The following is an 18,732-nucleotide window of genomic DNA, read 5'->3' on the forward strand; positions in this document are numbered from 1 at the left end:
TGAGATGTCTGGATCGATACAACAGTCGACGTCACTTTCAAAAATAGCCAGTTCCTTTAGCGCTGCACGTGCGCAGAGGTTACGCGGCCCAGACCCTCGAACACTAACACGTGACCGACGCTCAGAAGAGGTGATGATGTCAGACTCGCCTAGCAACGGTGGAGATGAATGGATACTGGGGAGAGTGGCTCCCAGGCCCAACTCGTTGTTGTCTAAGCATCCAAAGGACCTGCGCTATGTACGGGATACATGCTTTTTCCAACCAACTCAGGAGCGAAAGCGACATTATTACATTGTTAATCCTAACTGGTTTTCAGAACAACGGGTCATTGTCCCTAAGAACAACGTGTTCTCATAGAATAAGTGTTGTTTCATACTGGAGCACAACACTTCGAGAAGCTTTGCTCTAAAAGTTTTGGCGCATATTTTTACTGTTACGTCATCGCGTGATCGGCCTCACCGAAAGTCGGGGGCAACAACAAAATCAAACATTTCTTGTTACAAGAACTGGGCTGTTACCGCCCAGTTAATAAATCATACTCTATCAACATCCCCTATTGAGCGGTTTTCAGTTGAGTGCCGTAAAACCAAAACCCAAGTAATCACTCCAGCCAATCACAAAGAACACAGACAATACAGTGAACCAATCAAAACTCGAAGTAATTACATGGGGCTGACGCAAAGCGCGGGAAAACGTGTGCGAGCGAGTTACGATTGGTTTGGGTTTTACTTCTGATTGGATGAAAAAGTGGTACACCCTTTTTAAGCCAATCTTGTGGCGAAACGATATTAATCCAATTATTTTTCGACATTCAATTGAAAACCACTCTACAACTTTCGTTGATTGGAATAACTCTTTTTTTCTCATAAGGGATGACTGGGGACGAATTCTCAGACAACTATACTCTCCACCTATCACAACATAAAAATACACCTCACAACTTTCAAATGTGTATAAAACTGTATTTATACAGGCTATAATTCACTTCAAAAGCCCAGCCTGGTAGCAAAAAACAAAGACCACATGTACATACAGTACCACATAACCTCAGTTTCCAATCTTGAATTATTTTCATACCCTTTCCGTCAAATGAATTAACTCCATTCATCTTTCCTCCTGATGGCTCTTGTCATAGCCAAAAGGCAACTTTACAAATTTTGGACCTGGTCTGCTTAAATTTTGTCAGTGATATCCTTTGGAGTGCACCGTAAGAAAAGTTAGCAGAACAACAATATTCAAGAATTAATGGCATTCATTGGTAACTTGCAAGAATACTCACAGGTGAGGTTGTAATAGGCCATATTCAATATTCAACAGGAATTAGCTTAAAATGGAGGCTCATGTGGTGGAATATCATTGAAAAAAGATTTGTCTCATTCACATTATTTTGGAAAGACTCCCCGCATTAGCCTCAGTTGCAAGCTAGTTCCAGTCCTATACCGAGAACACAAGTATGGTCTGTTCAGTAGCAATTGACCTCCTCACATTTCTTATGGTACTCTCTGAACTTTAAGGTGATTTCCTTGTTTTGCAATAACCTCAGCCATTGTCACAAGTTAAAATGTGAGTAAACTACTATTAGTTTAGAAGTGTGCCTCATTGAAAGTCAGACTTTCTGAACTGATCAAAACTGATAAAGTTAACTTCATTTGAGTGTGGTAAGTAATTTGGATTTTTTTTCATTTTACTTCAATACGCTCTGCGAGTGCATAAAACAGGTCTTCTACCAACTCATTCAATCATTATAACGAAAAACAGGAACCAATCAAGATTTTGTCTGGACTTCACCCCTGCCAACTAAGCATGAACTGATAGAAACCTCAAACCCAAGTCCACTGTTAAATGGATCTTTTTTCACTGAGAAGTTGACTCATTCCCTTAAAAAATTACTGTGAACTATTAATTAAAGCTACATTTAGACTATGAGTATGAGAATCAAATTGTGAGCTCTGATCCTGGTACAAGGAAATCACCTCAAAAAATTTCAGAGTATAAAATCTTATGTCTCTTCTAGTGGTTCTTAAATACACTATTTTAGATTTTGTTTATTTTAGATGCAATTATTCTTAACTCTTTGCTCCTCCGGTTTTTTCTATTGTATTTTTTTAAAGTAGAAATTCCACTGAAATTAAACCAAAACTATCTAAAGCACCTCTCCTCCACAGAGGCTCTAAGGGTTGAGAGATTCTGCAGAGTTATGCAAGTGCAGGGTCTGGCACAAAACAACATAAAAGGGGGAAGCAGGAGGTGTGGGAGTAGGTTTGCATAGCTGCTTTCTAAAAATGAACACCCAACCAAACCCCTGCAGAGAGGAGAGGCCTCAACATGTATTATAACTTTGTTAAGTATATATTGCTGGACTCAGCTTATCATAACAGTTTAAGGCAATGCTTATATTGACCTACACTTGAACCCCTATTAAATGGCCACCTTCAAGGAAATGGATAGTGGGCATTTAAAAGGGCTAGAGGTAAAAACAATAGAAAAGCCCTCATCATGTCTTTGATTACTAGCTGCTTAATACATGTAGGGGTGGCTGCTTAATAGGGGTTTGACTGTAGTACCGTAGGTAATACAAAACAGTTAAGAGTTCCACTTGTTTCCAACTTTACACTGTTTATGGGATCCTTTGTACATAAATACAACTCAATATCCCTTTTTTGTTTAGCTTACAAAATGTACATATTTTTTCTTAATTTTTTCATAAAAATTTAGTACTTAACTATTTTTAGAGGCAAATTGATTTAGCAGAATTTTTTTCAAACAAGAGCTGTAAAAACATTTCCTCTGCACTGATTTTAAATTTCACTTTCCACTTCTTATCAACTTCTGTAATTAAACCAGCATTTATATAGCTAATTTCATTTTCTACACAAAAGCAAAAGCAATGTCTCTGTCTCTTACTTCATAAATGCTGCCTTTTCGAAGCCAACAATGTTTGTTAATTTTTGAATTTGTTAAATCAATTTGCCACCAAGAATGGTAACTTTGAGTTTAAAAAAACTATGATTATAAATAATTAATCAAAATTGCAAAAGAGCTCTGATTGGTTGACCATCATGGACAAAATACAGTATTAACCCTTAAAATACCAGCAGTGAACAACACCTAATTTTTCTGACTACATTGTACATATCACAATGTTCTGTCTGCAGACTTGTGATTTGGTCTCAATGTACCAATGGCCAAATTCTCATAAGGAACATCAACCCAACTACATGGTAATCAATCATGGAGAATCAATTTTGTATTCTGGCACTATTAAAGGGTTATCAGAGCTGTTACCATGGTTTAAAAGAACTAATGTGACCAGCACCTATTAACAAGTTTTGAATTCACCCACAGGTAAAACCGTGACACAGTAAACTGTTGCTAAATAATAAATTTTGGCTTGACTTTGTTCATAGCCATTAATTATGACTTGATAAATATATATGTATGTATGTGAACACCGAATGATACCTGTTGCTGTACATGTTAAGTGTTCCATTTTTTCCAGTTTTTCAAAACAAAATGTATGGCATTTTGAGCAATGTGAAGCTCCAGTCAAGGGAAATGACTTAAAGACCTAATCTTGACAATTTCTGCGTGTCTGTTATTGTTTTGGTTAACATGATAGTGCGGTTTCCATTTGGTTTCCAGTGTTGCACGGTACACAATGCATCCTGGCCAAACCTAGGTCTTAAAACTGTCAGCAAACTAGCCATGTAAACATAGGCAGTAAAAATTTCATATAATTCACCCATGAAGCAACACGGTTTTTGTAGGTGTGAAGATCAAGGCAACAGGTGACTTAAAAACTTAATGATAGCCCTGTAATAATTATTGAATTACATCCAACTGTGCAGTCTCACTAAATTAGATTTGTTTTTTCAAATAGTTAAATAATTATAGTTTTTTCCTTTTGTTTTGTTTGTTTTGTTGTTTTTTGGGGGGACATTTTGAGGCCTTTTCGAATCTTCTGATAAGCATAGGATAAATTCAATTTTATATATAGCTCAGTGTGCAAAAAATTAAGAAAGTCCTGTATAATAGCCACAGGGCTGGCAAATTTTCCACCTGAGGTAGTGGATTCTGTCCATCACTTGCCAAATGGGTAAGTGAAATTTCTTGCAAGAATGTTTTGAGGAAATTCAAATTACAGACTGAAGCACTGTTAGAGCTGAATTTTTTTTGGGGGGGGGGGGGGAGGGGGGGAGCTAGTTAGAATGATTTTCAGGCTAGTACATGATAGACGAAGTTTACATTTTGCCCGAAAGGCAAGCGTGAAAATTGGTTTTCATTGCACCCTGAAGATAACCTGTTTTGATGCAAGTGAATCATTTAAGTAGCATGGTCTACCTTGTTTTCCCCTAAAATGATCAACTATCACAGGATAAAAAGATTAAATTGAAAATGGAAATGTTGTGACTACAGCTTAACATGTACACAGTTTTCCCATTCCTGTTTGGTTGAAGAAAAGATAAAAACAAAAATCCCTACTTAGCAAAATAAGTTAGAGTAAAAAAGTAAAAAGTAAATCATCTTAAGTTACTAGTTAGTAAGTTATTAGTTTAGTTAAGCTAATTCCTTTCTGCAAATTAGTGATGAAAAAGTGCTTTTGGCACTGCAAATTCTCTTTTTCATACCTATTTTAGAGTTGTCTGTAGCTCTCACTCCTTTTTAACAGCCAGATGGACATTAACCCTTAGGTCCAGAATTGGATGCCTGTCCAGCCAGTAACTCATAAGACTCACCCATTCACACAGAGCAGCAGACTTTAAGCCCTCCTCACGATCAGAGTTCAACTCTGCATATGTAGTGTACAGTCTAAATGATTCATTTTCTTTGTACTCTTCACGTTCCACACTGTCTCGTGAAGGGAATACCAAGTCTTCAATGAAGTTCTTGGTTTGGATGTGTGCATTGTCCACAAAAAGAAACAAGGAGCCTGGCGTGGCTCGTTTGAGAATGTCCACCAGATATTGGAATGCTCCTGGAAGATTCTGAACTGCAGAGACAAATTTCACCAACAGGAACAACTTGGCCTAAGGAAGGAAAGAAAAATGAAAATTGAAAGAAAAAAAGAGTTATTTAAAAATGTTTATTTTAAAATTTCCAGGACTCAGATTGATTTTTCAAGGACTCTAAAATTCACATTAACCCTTTCACTCCCAAGATCTCAATGTTAATTCTCCTTACTGTCTGACATACATTTCATATTTTTTACTTGAGTTTAACAAATTTCCAGAACATTCCAGGAACGGTAGCCTTTTTTCAGGACTTTGAAGTCCTGGAAAATGCCACAATAAAATTCCAGGACTTTCCAGGTTTTCCAGGACCTGTACGAACCCTGTTTTTACCCACTTAACCCACTGATGATTAAAAACATCTTCTGGCATGAAAGTTGTGACATCCCAAGTGGTACAATAACCAAAGAGAAAAACAAAAGAGAAAACAAAAAAAAAAGTTAACAACAACGTGTAACAGTATTGGTACAATGGTACTTAGGACAGACTTAGGATATCTTGGGAACTTCTTCTGAACTCTTTGGGTGTCTTTGGAAGCAGTCAAGTCATCTTCAAAAATTCTGGCACTTCCAGGATACAAATCTCCAGCTTTTCACTGGAAAATTTTGGCAGACAAAACTAAGATGCATGATATACAGTTGTACATGTACATATAAGCTGGGATTGACAACAGTCACTACTCACCTTTTTGAAAGCATAGTTTGGTGTTAGGTTTCCTCTACGCCCTCGACCTTGGTTGCTGCAAATGTCAAAGGCACCATAACGGAAAGGTACATCACTGACATCTTGCAACAGAATCTGAGCTGTGTGGGCCCACTGCTCACAGTTATCCAGCAATAACCACTCAGTGCAGGGTGGAAGCAGCTGATGGAGACCTAGAATCTCACTACCAGGTCCTGCACCAAGACAGCAGACATGCAATCTGCAAAGAACAGTATTATCTAGTCAGCCATGCGATCTACAGGTATATTGTGTACATGTGAGCATTGGCAGTCACAGAAAAATATGGTTAGTATGCTGCACCACTTAATCGCAAGTCCAGCACACTTCATGTAACTATTAACCAGCCCAACCTTGCCCTGAGTGCCTGTGCATTTAGTTTTTACTGGAAACACAACATCCTATAGGGCTGTCATTAAGTTTTGAGTCACCTGTAACCTTGATCTTCACATCCATAACAAACTTGTTACCTTTCGAGTGAATTATATCAACTACATAGGCAAGTTCACTTGTAGCATCACGGGTCCCTAATGCATACTCAGCCATAGCAGGTGTTAAGGGTTACAGCCCTTATTGACAGCCCTGAGTAGACAATATCAAAAACCCTTAGAAAATCCCACTTCCTGTTTGAATGTAGACAAGGGTGGAGAGAACAACCATGGTGAGTGATGGTGGCTTAGCCAGAGGTCCTCATGCTTGGTGCTGACCAAAAGGATTGCAGCCTCTGGGAATGATTGATGTCACCAAAGTTTTAGTGTGCCTGTTTACATTTCAATTATATGTTTAAATTTATATGTATATTATATTTTTGTTTTATTTTAACAATATTTTTTATATATAAATGTAGCTTTCAACCACGTCACATCCACAGCATGCTTGTTCGGGAATTTTTTCATTTTCTTGTATTCTTACTGCAGTGTAAGTTTATATCACTGACCTCTCCTTTTTGTGGGCCTTCTTCACAAATTCTGTCAGAGGTTCAAATCGACCTGATGTAACAGTTGCATGAATCAAGGTGGCATGAGCTGCCGTGTAGGTGCCAAGATAAGCCCAGCGTGACTCGGCATCATTGAAATGAATCTGGTCTGTTGCCTGACTAGAAAATAGCTGCGAAACTCGCAGTAGTTTGTCTCTTAAGGCAACCTGCCAAAACTGAGGATCAGATTGTAGGAGCTTAAGTTCCAGCTTAGTTTTCTCCTCCAGTTGGCTAAATGATGTCTTTAGAGCTTGGAGAACTTTGGTGCAAAATGACTCTGCAAAACAACAAGGTCAGTTGGCCTAAGTTAACAAATTGATCTTGTACAACTTCAATGTAATCTGTTTGCTATTAATTATTTGGTAATACCATTAAATCCCATGGTTACTTTGAAAGTTACTAACATCAGTGCCAGTATATAAATTGATAGAGTGAAGAAGAGGAGCAATCTTAACTTGAAATGCAATGTACGGTTCATGCACATAGCATACGAAAATTAGATTTCCCTGAGGATGGAGTTTTAAACGTCTATAAAAGTGCAATTGACACTACTTTGCAGCTGGACGGAAGTTTGCACTGGACGGAAGTCTGCTCACCGGAAGTAACGATTACCCACAATGATTAGGTTATAAACAATTTTCCAGTTCAAAAAAAGCGAGAAAAATACGGTTCTCCTAAGGCAATTTTGAAGTCTGCATGTTTAAGCTTGATATTTTGTCACCTGCACTGGAGACAATCAATATTTGATCGACAATAAAAACAAACTTCAAATATTTCTATCACTAGACAAGTCCTTAAAATAACATAACACACAACTTAGATGTTGTCTCTGGTGGGATAAAAGAAAATTAATCAGGTGATCGAAGAAAATCACAAACACTACGAAACAAATACAGTGCGTCAGCAAAATTGCAAAAGAGATTCAAACACTGCTACTTACCTTCCAAACCGGTGTTGATACATTTCCCCTTTGTGTGAAGTCCACTTTCTCTGGGAACACTCAATTGCGTTGCGATTTCACCAGTCCTTAACTGACCATTTTCACTCGTTGAAGAGGAAGATTTAAGCTTACTATCAGTAAATCCTTTCGTAACAACTGACGCATACGTCGCGCCCTGTTGCGCCACTGCTTTAATGCCACCTGTCCTGGGCGGTTGGCTGTCATCACCCAACCCCGGTTCTTGCTGAAGTTTTTCTTCGTACCGATCTCGAAGTTCCCTCTTGTATTGCACGATATCCCGACGGAGTTGACACTCGAAGCAATCCTTCAAAGTATCGTGAGGTTTGTGTTTGTTCCAGCTGATGAAAGATGGTAAATATTTAAAATGACGACAAACCGAGCACTGGCGTATGATCACACTGGAATGATAGCCGGTCTGAAAAAGTCCAAGCGCCTCAAAAGTTGCAGCACAATCGATACAATTCCGATTTTTCTTGTCACAGAACCACTCTGCAATTTTAAACATACACAGAGGAGCCTTTTTAGCACAGCTCTGGCATTCTTGAAGGCGATCGTAAACACAATCGCCGCAAACAAGAAAAGCTTTTCCTTTCAGAGATTCGTCTTGACCGGCCTCGTCACTTTCTGGGTTGCTCGCTTTCGCCGCAAATGACGGGTGAATTTTAGTTATGTTGAAGAAATCCTCGTGTCTCCTTCCCGTGTGATCGCAGTTGAAGCAACGTAAGACTGCCATCCGACTTTTTTCTGACATTTAAGGAAAGAACCTCAAGAAAGAAACAGCAAGAAGGAAAAATCACCAAGTGGTCGGAGAAAATGTTGAAAGTTCTTACAGAAAGTAACACACAGACCAGAATGCTTTGCAAGCTTGACATACTTTCCAGTCCTACAGCCATTGCGCGGCTGTGTTTGGCGGGCTAAGCGGGAGTGGCATAGGCCCCAGAACGTTTTTATTTTATTCATTTTTTTTGATTAAAGAAAAACACGCCGTTCCAGCAAAAATACTCAACAAAAATCGGTTGACAAATAAAAAAAACCTGACAATAACATGTCTTTTCAACTTGTAAGAGGGCAAACTTATTCGAATTTGAGGTGAAAAAATGTTTTAAAGGGAGTGGATCGTCAGCAACGTAAGGATAAAAGTCATGGGCGGTGAAACCTCGTTAATCTAGTCACCACCGGCCACAGAAATCTGGCGTGTTAACAGGGTTTAGTGGTTTAGTCAAGCACAAAATTTTCTAATAGTGATCCATTCAAGAAGGAGCTATGATTCAAGTAAATGTCCCTCGTGTTAGTGCTTGATCTATAGGAGGTCAGAATATTCGGAAATTTCATTTGAAGGAAACTATTTGACATTCGATTCTGGCGTATTAAATGTCTTTTTATAGAACAACACCCTATCGAGGATAACCATAAACAAATTTTAAGGATAATTTCCGCAGAACATTCTAATTCGAGCAATAATGGCAAAAATTAAGTTACCAAAAAAACCTCATGGCATGGTAATATTTTGAATACAGTTAAAAAGAACTTGTCGAGACTTAAGCTCTCAAACTGACCCTGCGAGAGAAAACTGGGCTTCAAGTGATCCATATTTCAATAAAAACAGACGTTTCGCGTTAGTTCATGAAAACACAATAACACATGCTCTGCCGGCATTCTTGAGAAGTTTGACACTAACTTTCTCGAGAATGCTTGAGAATTTAATCGCGAGGTCACTTAAAGAAATGAGCAAAAGTGAGTTGTTTTAAATAGCATTCCCAAAGTTACCGTGCTATGCGTGGATTTTTAGTAAATAATTTTTGCACTCATTGCTAGAACTTTGAGCGGAATATTCGTCTTAATCAAAACTGTAACAAAATTCTCGTACGTGATTGGCTATCAGCAGCCCGATTTGAGCATTAATTGGACAGTGTATACGCGTCATGCTTGTAATTGGACAGTACACGTCATTTTGCGCGCGCTGTTGCGGTGGACTTTGTTTATGTAATAGGACTACATGCTGTCCAATTTGGAAATAATTGGATGAAAAAAATTCCGAAGACAGCCAAAATTGGACGAGGCTGTAGGCCAAGTCCAATTTGCAGTCCGAGGAATTTTTTGAATCCAATTATTTCCAAATTGGACAAGCATTTAGTCCTATTACCTATTAATTATATAGGATCCAAAAACAGATGAACAAGGCAAATATTTTATCGTCTAAAGTACAGTATTTCTCACTTCGCTTTGCTCAGTACGTCACAGGTCAAACACTTTAACGCAGGTTTTTTGCTTCTTTGAGTGTTCTTGTTCTGATTATTCTCCTCATCTCAAGTAAATCAGTAGCATCTACCTCTGGAAACCTAGCTGAAGACTCCATTTGAAAGTTTAGACGTCAAAAAGGTGGAGAGAAAAGTCTTGAAATTCCGTCATTATCAAAACATAAGAAAACTTAGCCAACACTCGGTTCTTTTATTTATCTTGACATTTCATTGGTTGATGGAAAGTATCCAGATTTTTCTCAAATTGGACAGTTTGTTCAAAGCTAAACTAAACGTTCGAGCAAGAACTATCCAATTTATTTTAAATTTGGACAGTTTGCAAAAATTAATAAAAATAGATCTGTTGGCAATATTGGATTTCGATGGAGCTATATAATTAGTTGAGTAAACTGTTGTGTTTTTCAGCATTCATAACGATGTTTAATCTTCAGCGATCAATCGATGGTTTGTTTGTTTCTCGAATTTTGTCATAGTTTTGATTAATTGGTAACAGGACATCGTGTCGTCCATTTCAGTCTGTAATCATACTCGTGATTCACTAATTGGACTCCCGCTTCGCGGTCGTCCGATTTTGTTAATCACTCGTATGATTACACACCGAATTGGACTCCACTCAGTCCTATTACCATTATTAACATTTTCGCGCCTTTCCCGCCAAAAACGCGGCTGCTAGACCACACACGTGATATGAAGTTTGGCCTCGCAGGTAATCGCCGTTAATAATTCGCCATCGCTATCTCGAATTTCTTCAAAATAATCCGAAACTGCTAAGCTTTGACACTGCTTTCGATACATTCAGGCTAAGAAGAAGAAAGAAGGAAGTAGAACACTAAAGGTAAGTCGATTACGGGCCTTGATTGTTTTATAAACGGCTAAATGAAGCTGGTAGGTATACGCTTATTTGTGGTTCGGCAAATTGCGAAACATGGCTGAACTAAACTTATTTATAAACTCAACTCAAAGCGTGTAACCCAAATTCCGGAGAAATCGCTCAAGTAGGTTTCATTACCTCCTTGTAAGCTTTTTGCTTGTTTGTTTCTTGTTGTTGCTCTTCTTTTTAAATGCTTGTTTTTACATAATCTCCAGAATGGCTGTAATTTTTAGTGTAAGTGTTTAGTATTTAAAGTACACTTTTATGAATAGCTGTATTTTATATGTAAATGCTGATCGCCAGTTAATGCCAGTGATCCAGTGATCACCGATTGGCCTTTCAGGTTAAATAAAGTCTTTTATTTTATTTTATGGATGATCTTTGTTAAATGCCCGTTTTTATTCGTTTACTTGCTTAGAACAGTCTTACAAATAATAATGCATGCAGTGAACAAGACTTCATGATTGGCATGAAAAAAATTATACCTAAGGAGAGGTGATCTTGAATTATAAGCTTAATTAGTTTCATCTACGAAAGTAGTGCCCAGGTAATAGGTAGACACAATAGTTAGGGATTTGTTATTTCGATTGTTTACTGTTATGGTTAAGAACTGAGTGGAGAAACGGTTTGTGTCCAGTGTGCTTTCCACGACAACCCATTTACCTCGGGGTGGGGGAGGGGGATGTGATTTAGGGACGGACTATTATTTTTTGGAGGGAGGGGGGGTGAGCAATTTCCCAAAAAAAATTTTGCACAGCCAAAACGGCTGAAAAAATAACCGTGCAGAGAAAAAAATTGGCAAGTGCTTTCTACTATCATTTTGATTTTTGAAGTTAAAAAATTCTTCAGCAGAAACTATTGCCCACGAAAAATAATCATGCGCAACCTAAAGTTGAGAGAAAAATTTCATGCCCCAGAAAATTGTCCAACCCTCCCTCCCCTCAAAAAATAGTGGTCCGTCCCTTAGATCCCTGACATATTGAGAACCTGATGTTTCATCCGTTGTCCCTTTCCGCTGAGCCAAATCGATTGTTTTTAAGTTATCTAGTAAATCAATGTTAACGTTCTAAAGTGGAAATTCACCGGCGAACTTGGCAAATATTTTAACAAGTTTTTTCTAAAGCTTGCTTTACTGACACAGTTTGCTTAACATGAATCGAAACCCGTTAAGCTTATATATCTATAAGGCTTTCGGAAAACACTTCTCCTTGTCACTTTATTATTTTCGCTTTTTCACATATTTAACATAGTGTGCTTTTTCAATTACGCACGAACTCTGACCTTCGCATTTTGAAACCCGACAAAGACATCTTGAAGATGTCGAAACGCATTTTTCTTTACTTTTAATTTTCTTATTTTCATCTTGCATGGATAAACGCATATCCAAGGAAAAATGATTTGAGTCGAGAAAGCGGGGAGTTTGAGAATTCCTGTTCTGTGTAGTACTAGATTACATCGATGAAATTTTTAACTGCAAAGTGTGTTTGTGTTTTAACAATGTCTGTTGAAATTTTTATAAAATTCATACCAGTATAACTTCATTTTACATATTAATACATTAAACTATATTACGGTGTTACCACTGATAACACCGTATACAATACATAATGTTTGACTTATCAATGTCTCCGCATGGTCTTAAGATAAATAGAAGGATAGTAATGGTAAAAATGAATTATTTACGGTCTCCAGCGCTATTACATCCAATACAGTACTTCAAATATACTTCTGACCACACACACGGCAGCTACAGGCTGTGATGATTTTAACTTTTTTAACAACTTGCTTCTTTGTCTTAGATGGGCAACTCAACACAACATTTTCCGTCGTAGAATTGATGGGAGTGCAAAACGAACACGACTCGAAATAACCCTTGCGATGCGGAACATAAAACGAACGGCACTGACCATAGCACAAATTGTTCATAATAGTCGCTGTTTCACACCCACGTCTGCGAACTTTCTGTGGAAGAGGCTTCATTCTACACCAAGGCTGTTCAATGTCTTGTCCTGATAACGAAAGCTCGGTACCTGCGTTTGATTTCAGCAGCTGCTGCAAACCTGAAGCTTTAGTTGTTGAGGCTTGTGAAGCCATCAGCATCAAGGTAACTAAAGTTGCAAAGCTGAGTCTGCCACTTTCTGAAGCTTGCATGTTAAAAATTGTCAAGAAAACTGAGCTATGAAAGAATAAGACATCGCTCAGTCAGTCGGCTGAAGGTTGAGGCCAAAGGCCACGTTCGATATTTCAATATTCTAAAATGGCTCCTAGGCTTTCTGGTCAAAATTGCAAATTTTCTAAGTTTCTTTTGTCTCTCAATTCCTAAAGGACACTTGGATACAAAGAAAACACCACCAAATACAGGCGTTTCAAACGCCTGTATAACTTTGTCCCGAAAGCCTCGGAGCCATGTTAGAATACTGATATATCGAATGTCGCGGCCTGTTTCTTGCAAGATATAATTGAACCTTCTTTTAGTGCTGAAATTTTGGTTACCTAATCTCGATAAGGAGTTAATCAAGTTTTCACTTGGTACTTTGGTATTGAGAGCGGCAGCATTTACCACTGCAGAAATAAAATCCTTTGCTGCGTTCAAACATAGTTTAATTATTTTTCTGCTCTTGCACACTGTTCAAATAAATTGAAGCTTGCGACTTGATTAGTTGCTTTTGAACTAATGACTTTCCCACGTAAATAATAATAATAATAATAATAATAATAATAATAAAAGTCAAAGTCAAAGTCTTGTTGACCGAACTTTCCTCAGTGTTCGTTTAGTTCCAAATATGAGCGAAGTAAACTTCTCAGTTATATTTTGTTACTTCTGGATCATCACATCTATAGCCTTATAAGAACAAAGGCGGGATAAAAAAAAAATCAAGAAAACACAACTTCCGATGTGCGTTTCGCCTTTTTCTCGCTAAAACGCACGAACTTAGCCGAAGAGTTTACTGTTCACGTCTTTAGAAAGTTGTCATTTGGTGCACGAACTGGCCTAGTATATTCTTATTTCAGTAAGGAATAGTGTGTTAATTGCGAAATGAGCATTTTACATTTTAAGTAATTTCCGCACAAGACCTGAACTTGTAGAATGAGAATTCTGTAGGCGTATCTTGAAACATATATGTCGCAATGAATTAATTACCGACTGCAGTATTCTAAGCAAAAATGTAAAGTTACAATAAAATTGCAAAATTTAGAGAACAAGAGAGAGTATAACACTTTCAGGAAAACAGTCTTCATATCAATCGGGTAGATTAGAATTGTGTCATCTGTTATCAATATGTTTACCCTTAAAAGTAAAGCGTTTCAGTCTTAGATTCTCAATAAGACTGTGAATGAGCGGAGTACATCGGAGAAATTAAGCTAAAACTGAACTACTTCTATTAAGATAAATAGACAATACGGCACAATGAAGACGAGTGATCCCTCAAAGAAAACGACTGTGTGTTGTCAAAGTGCTATAGTAAAACTTTTTATGTTCTGCTAATACACTCCCAAACTGAAATTTTTTAAAAAAGTAAACATCCTCAATCACCATTGAAGTCCAAAAATATTTCCCTTTTTAAGGAATCATGAATACTTCTCAATGCTGACCGTGGCTCTTGCAACTTTGACCCGATAGTCTCTAGGTTTACGTGCCAAACATAAGCGGGTCCCGTCAAGAGATCTACAGAATAAGTCAAGATGGTTTAAGTGTATGTGGAAGTAATATAAACCAGTGTTTTTCTTCTGATAGAAGAAGGAGGGCAAGGATTGCATTCGATACTCAACTTGATCAGCCGGAATATGAGAGACACTAGTCAAACACATCACGCAGATACCAGTAAAGGCTATCCGTACTAAACGGTTAAGTTAAGAAAATCCAAGGAAAAGAACGCTGTTTCTCCTAGTGCTGTCTGCCTTTTTCACAAAAAATGGGCGGAATGGGAATGTTGCCGGATCAATTCCGAAAAGCGTGATATGAACTTACGATTGAATTCAGTGGAGACAGTGCACTAAAAATAATGGAAAGTGAAATGGAAGATTTTTCTTCGTCATGGTTTTGTTTTACTTACTTGGCTAAGAAGAAGGAAGTCACCACTTTTGAAAAAAGAAGCTCTTCGCTTTCATGTTTGGCTTTCTTGGCAGGCGAAAGGCTAAATATATAGCAATTCATCTCTTTGACATACCGCGATAATTGTGCTCGTCACGTCCGTCTGACAACGCCAAGAGCAAACGTCGAGAGCGAGTGTACTGGCTTATTCACCTCCGTCAGCACCCACACATAACGCCGAATGTAAAACGTAGCACACTAATACACACATTGCAGCAAAACACACGTCGCACGATATCACGCGACACGCTGACTTGCAGTGTAAAAAAACAAAAAGAAGTCGACAGAATGCTTGCTTGCCGTGCTTCTTTTTAAAGATTATACCTATTTTCGTTTTCTTGTTGTCTTGTCTTTAAATTTCCACAGCGAAAATTTATTTTTGCATCTATAGTACAGGATGTTGTTAAATTAAGATATCAAACAAATCGTTCAGATCTAATTTTGCCTGTTCTTTGCTGCCCACGCGAATTGGAAAACAATATTAAATGGTGAAAAGTTCTTGATTTATTTAATGACGGAAGCTATCTTTCTGGCGCTCGCATGTTAAGGATGTTTTCAGTTGATAGATTAAAATTGTTATAATTTTACCATAAACAAAAAAGCTGTTGTTTCTTGGCGAAATGCTGATTCACAGGCATAACGTTATTATTTTGTATCCTGTAATTTCTTAACGGACTGAGGGAGGAGAGGAACACGTTATTGTTGCTCAATACTTTGCGTTGTAAACATTTCCGTTTGCCATTCGCAACGTGCGTAGAAACTTTGTTAATTAAAAAACGTTCTCTGCTTCTTACGTACAGGAATAACAGATTTGACGTAACCCTTTTGTGTGTTCTATTGGAGGCATCCTTTTGTTCTTAAAGACCTCCTAAAACAAATCATTTTAAACGTCCCAGATCGTATCTTTTAGCGGATACAAAATTGTGAATTGCGCCAGCCCTTTTCAGGCTAATAATTGGAAATGTTCCTGCTAAATCCGTGATGGGTCGTTAATAGAAAAGAACACAATAAGTTTTCAAATACTACGTTTGTCATTGTGAGTGTTTAACCTAGATAAATCAACCGGCATAAGGAAATAGCTAAGTGTAAAACGATGCCTTCGAAACTTCAATATTTGTTTATCTTTTTAAAAATAAATGGCTGAAATTCCGTAGAAAAATTGCTGATAATAACTATGGTTTACGACAAATCGCTGGAGCACCATGTTTTTTTGCAGCGTTTGTAAATATAGAAAGATCATGTTTGCATCAGTTAAATTATTGGATAACCGAGCTTTCTTCATCATTTACATGTTAGTCAAAGTCGGGATAATAGTTTCCTAGGTTTATCCCCTTTAAAGCGGAATTCGATGTTGAGCAGTCTGCGTTTTCCAATTATTTGACGAGTAAATGCATCTTTGAAACTACATAAACGCGAAAGACATTGCTTATGTGTCTGAGTTCCTCATGTCAAAGTCAGTTGCTCCAAGAACGTTCAGGATATCTCTCGCTGTCAATGGTCGGTAGCTGGTAGAATAACCATTTGGTACTGCCAAGTTCATGGCCTCAAATTCTGTTTAAGTCTCAATTTTGGCGGCCGTTGCAAATAGTTTTAATCTGCCTGACATCTGGAAAGATCATTTCCAAATTCCCTGTTTATCCGTACTATACATGTTTTATTCCATGATGATCAAATGCGCATTTATACGATAAAGGTTGGCGTTTCAGTTTAGGTCCTTCCGAATAAAATTAAGATCTCTCCTTATTGGAATTTGTACCACCAAACATTTGCGTATGGAGCGATTCTGTTCAATTGCTAGAAAACGAAATACAATTATTTTTGTTATTTTGCAAAGCACGGGGGCAGTTTATGTACCATCTGATTTGTTATCAACCCACGTCTTACATTTCTGTTTACATATGGTTGTGTGGATGCTTAAGCAAATGGTTATTTTTAGTAATTATTCAGACTCCGTGCCGGCGTTATAAAAAGATGCAAGCAATTTAATTCCTTTCCACGAGCTGCTTATGCGAAAGATCTTTATCAACTTTGAAACATACTATCAACGTATAAAATTTAACAATTGCATTACCTTTCAGATGAAAAAGTAATCCTCCCATCCCAGTCGACTGCAAATTTAGATTCCTAAAAATGTTTTCTTTAGATTTGTTCGCCTGAAAATGATTGGTTAAATAGGCAATTAGATGGCAAATGGAAAACGGAAGAGAGGAAAAAGACTGACGAAGTATGTCCAATTCCACTGTGTTGCGCTACTTCACAAGCCAAAACAAACCACATCCTAACAGAGAAGCCTGCTCGCAGGCTATAGCTCAATATGAAAAGATCTCTCAATGAATGAAGGCTTGAAACCTTTTTTTTTTGGAAGGTACTGATTTACGGGTGAAAACGACGAAAACAGTAACCCAACCTGTAAGGCTAACGATGTTCCTCAGTTAATATCGTTATTGTGAGGAAGAATTATGACAAAATATATTAAATAGAAGTATATAATATTTTCGTAACCCACCCAGAGAGGACATTTACAAACACGTTTTCGCTAGCGCACCACTCCTGAATCTTCGGTGAGCTTCGGTATCTCGAGCATTTTTGGAAGTTTTGAGGTGGTGTGAATTTTTCCAACGACGGCAAAACGTTTTTCTGTGTAACCAATCAAAATTCAGTAATTTGCCTTTTTATGTGTTATAGGGTCAAATTGACAAAGCGAGACAAAGGGTTTGCTGATGTTATGACTTGAAAACGTTTTCTTACTCGACGACCAAATGTTTTGTCGTATGCATAATTCCTTCTATACCACGCTTTTGAATTTCTCCATGTGTGTCTCGAAAGTTCTCTGGACTAATTTAAAAGCCAGTTCTTACATTTCAATATTTGACAGGTCAGTAGTGAGTTTTTCGATAATTAACTGGCAAAACGTTATTATCAATATTTCGTGGACCGAATCTTGAAAATTAACTGATTTTTGGGAGGCAAAATCTTGCATTTTCAATGTTTGACAGGCAAAATCTTGAATTCTCCACACTTTGCCAGCAAATCTTGAATTTTGAACATTTGCTGACCCAAATCTTCAGCTTTAAATGTTTGGTAGGTAGAATTTTGAAAATTTGGAACTTTCCACGAATTGAATTGGCAGGCCATATCTGTAAGTTTGCTCGTTAGGGCCCCGAAATCATGAAATTGTAACATATTTGGAGGCCATGGTGTTGACCCAGAATTGAATACTTCGCGTGGTAAATATTGAATCTACATGCAAGGATCCGTAAAGCCCCAATCTTTTTCCTAGATCACTTAAATATTCTATAATTGTTCTAGTAGGATTATCAAAGTTATCCTCATTACCTATTTGCAACGCATTTTCTAGAGACACTATGAGTAACTGTTGCCCTTGGAGAGATTTTTTCATTATTGAACATCTACAGTCCTCTTTACCTTTGATGCCTTGCTTTGGCACATGCATATTGGAGTTATTTAATGCATGGGAAAAATCGAAGAAAAAACAGAAACTAACAGTTTTTCCAGTATTTGTTTTGTCCTGCATTTGACGACAATTACGTACGTTTTAAGGTGGCTCAAAACAGTTTCCAGCAGTTAGATTTTGATGGGTCATTGTAACCACTCTTTATCGCCTGATGCAACAGTCATGGTATCAAAAAAATACCCAATCACTGGTGAAGACGTTATCATTTTCTTGACGCAATAAGGTTACCATAGCAACAGTATGACCTGCTAAAAGCACCCTTAATTACAGCTTTAGGGGTTTATAATTCAAAAACGGCACAGTGAATTTTTTTATATTATCAAATTTTAATAAGCATGATAAGACGCAACTTTTGGCAAAGTTTTAAA

At 37.6% G+C, this 18,732-nt stretch overlaps 2 protein-coding genes across 2 annotated transcripts; both read right to left on the reverse strand.

The window, feature by feature from the left end:
- Positions 1-942: 942 nt before the first annotated feature.
- Positions 943-8,498, reverse strand: LOC110064250 (uncharacterized). The gene is made up of 4 exons (XM_020771269.2): positions 7,647-8,498; positions 6,668-6,983; positions 5,695-5,932; positions 943-5,028 (listed from the first exon to the last, which is right to left on the reverse strand). The coding sequence occupies exons 1-4, from the start codon at positions 8,416-8,418 to the stop codon at positions 4,654-4,656; spliced, it is 1,701 nt and encodes a 566-aa protein (XP_020626928.2). The 5' UTR covers positions 8,419-8,498; the 3' UTR covers positions 943-4,653.
- A 2,654-nt stretch (positions 8,499-11,152) lies between these two features.
- Positions 11,153-15,199, reverse strand: LOC110064103 (cerberus-like). Its single transcript, XM_020771104.2, has 2 exons — positions 14,852-15,199; positions 11,153-12,972 (listed from the first exon to the last, which is right to left on the reverse strand). The coding sequence occupies exons 1-2, from the start codon at positions 14,950-14,952 to the stop codon at positions 12,513-12,515; spliced, it is 561 nt and encodes a 186-aa protein (XP_020626763.1). The 5' UTR covers positions 14,953-15,199; the 3' UTR covers positions 11,153-12,512.
- Positions 15,200-18,732: the final 3,533 nt, after the last annotated feature.

The sequence above is a fragment of the Orbicella faveolata genome, unplaced genomic scaffold, assembly GCF_042242905.1.
Source record: "Orbicella faveolata isolate gen_17 unplaced genomic scaffold, um_ofav_v1 contig_36, whole genome shotgun sequence".
Lineage (NCBI taxonomy): Eukaryota > Metazoa > Cnidaria > Anthozoa > Scleractinia > Merulinidae > Orbicella > Orbicella faveolata.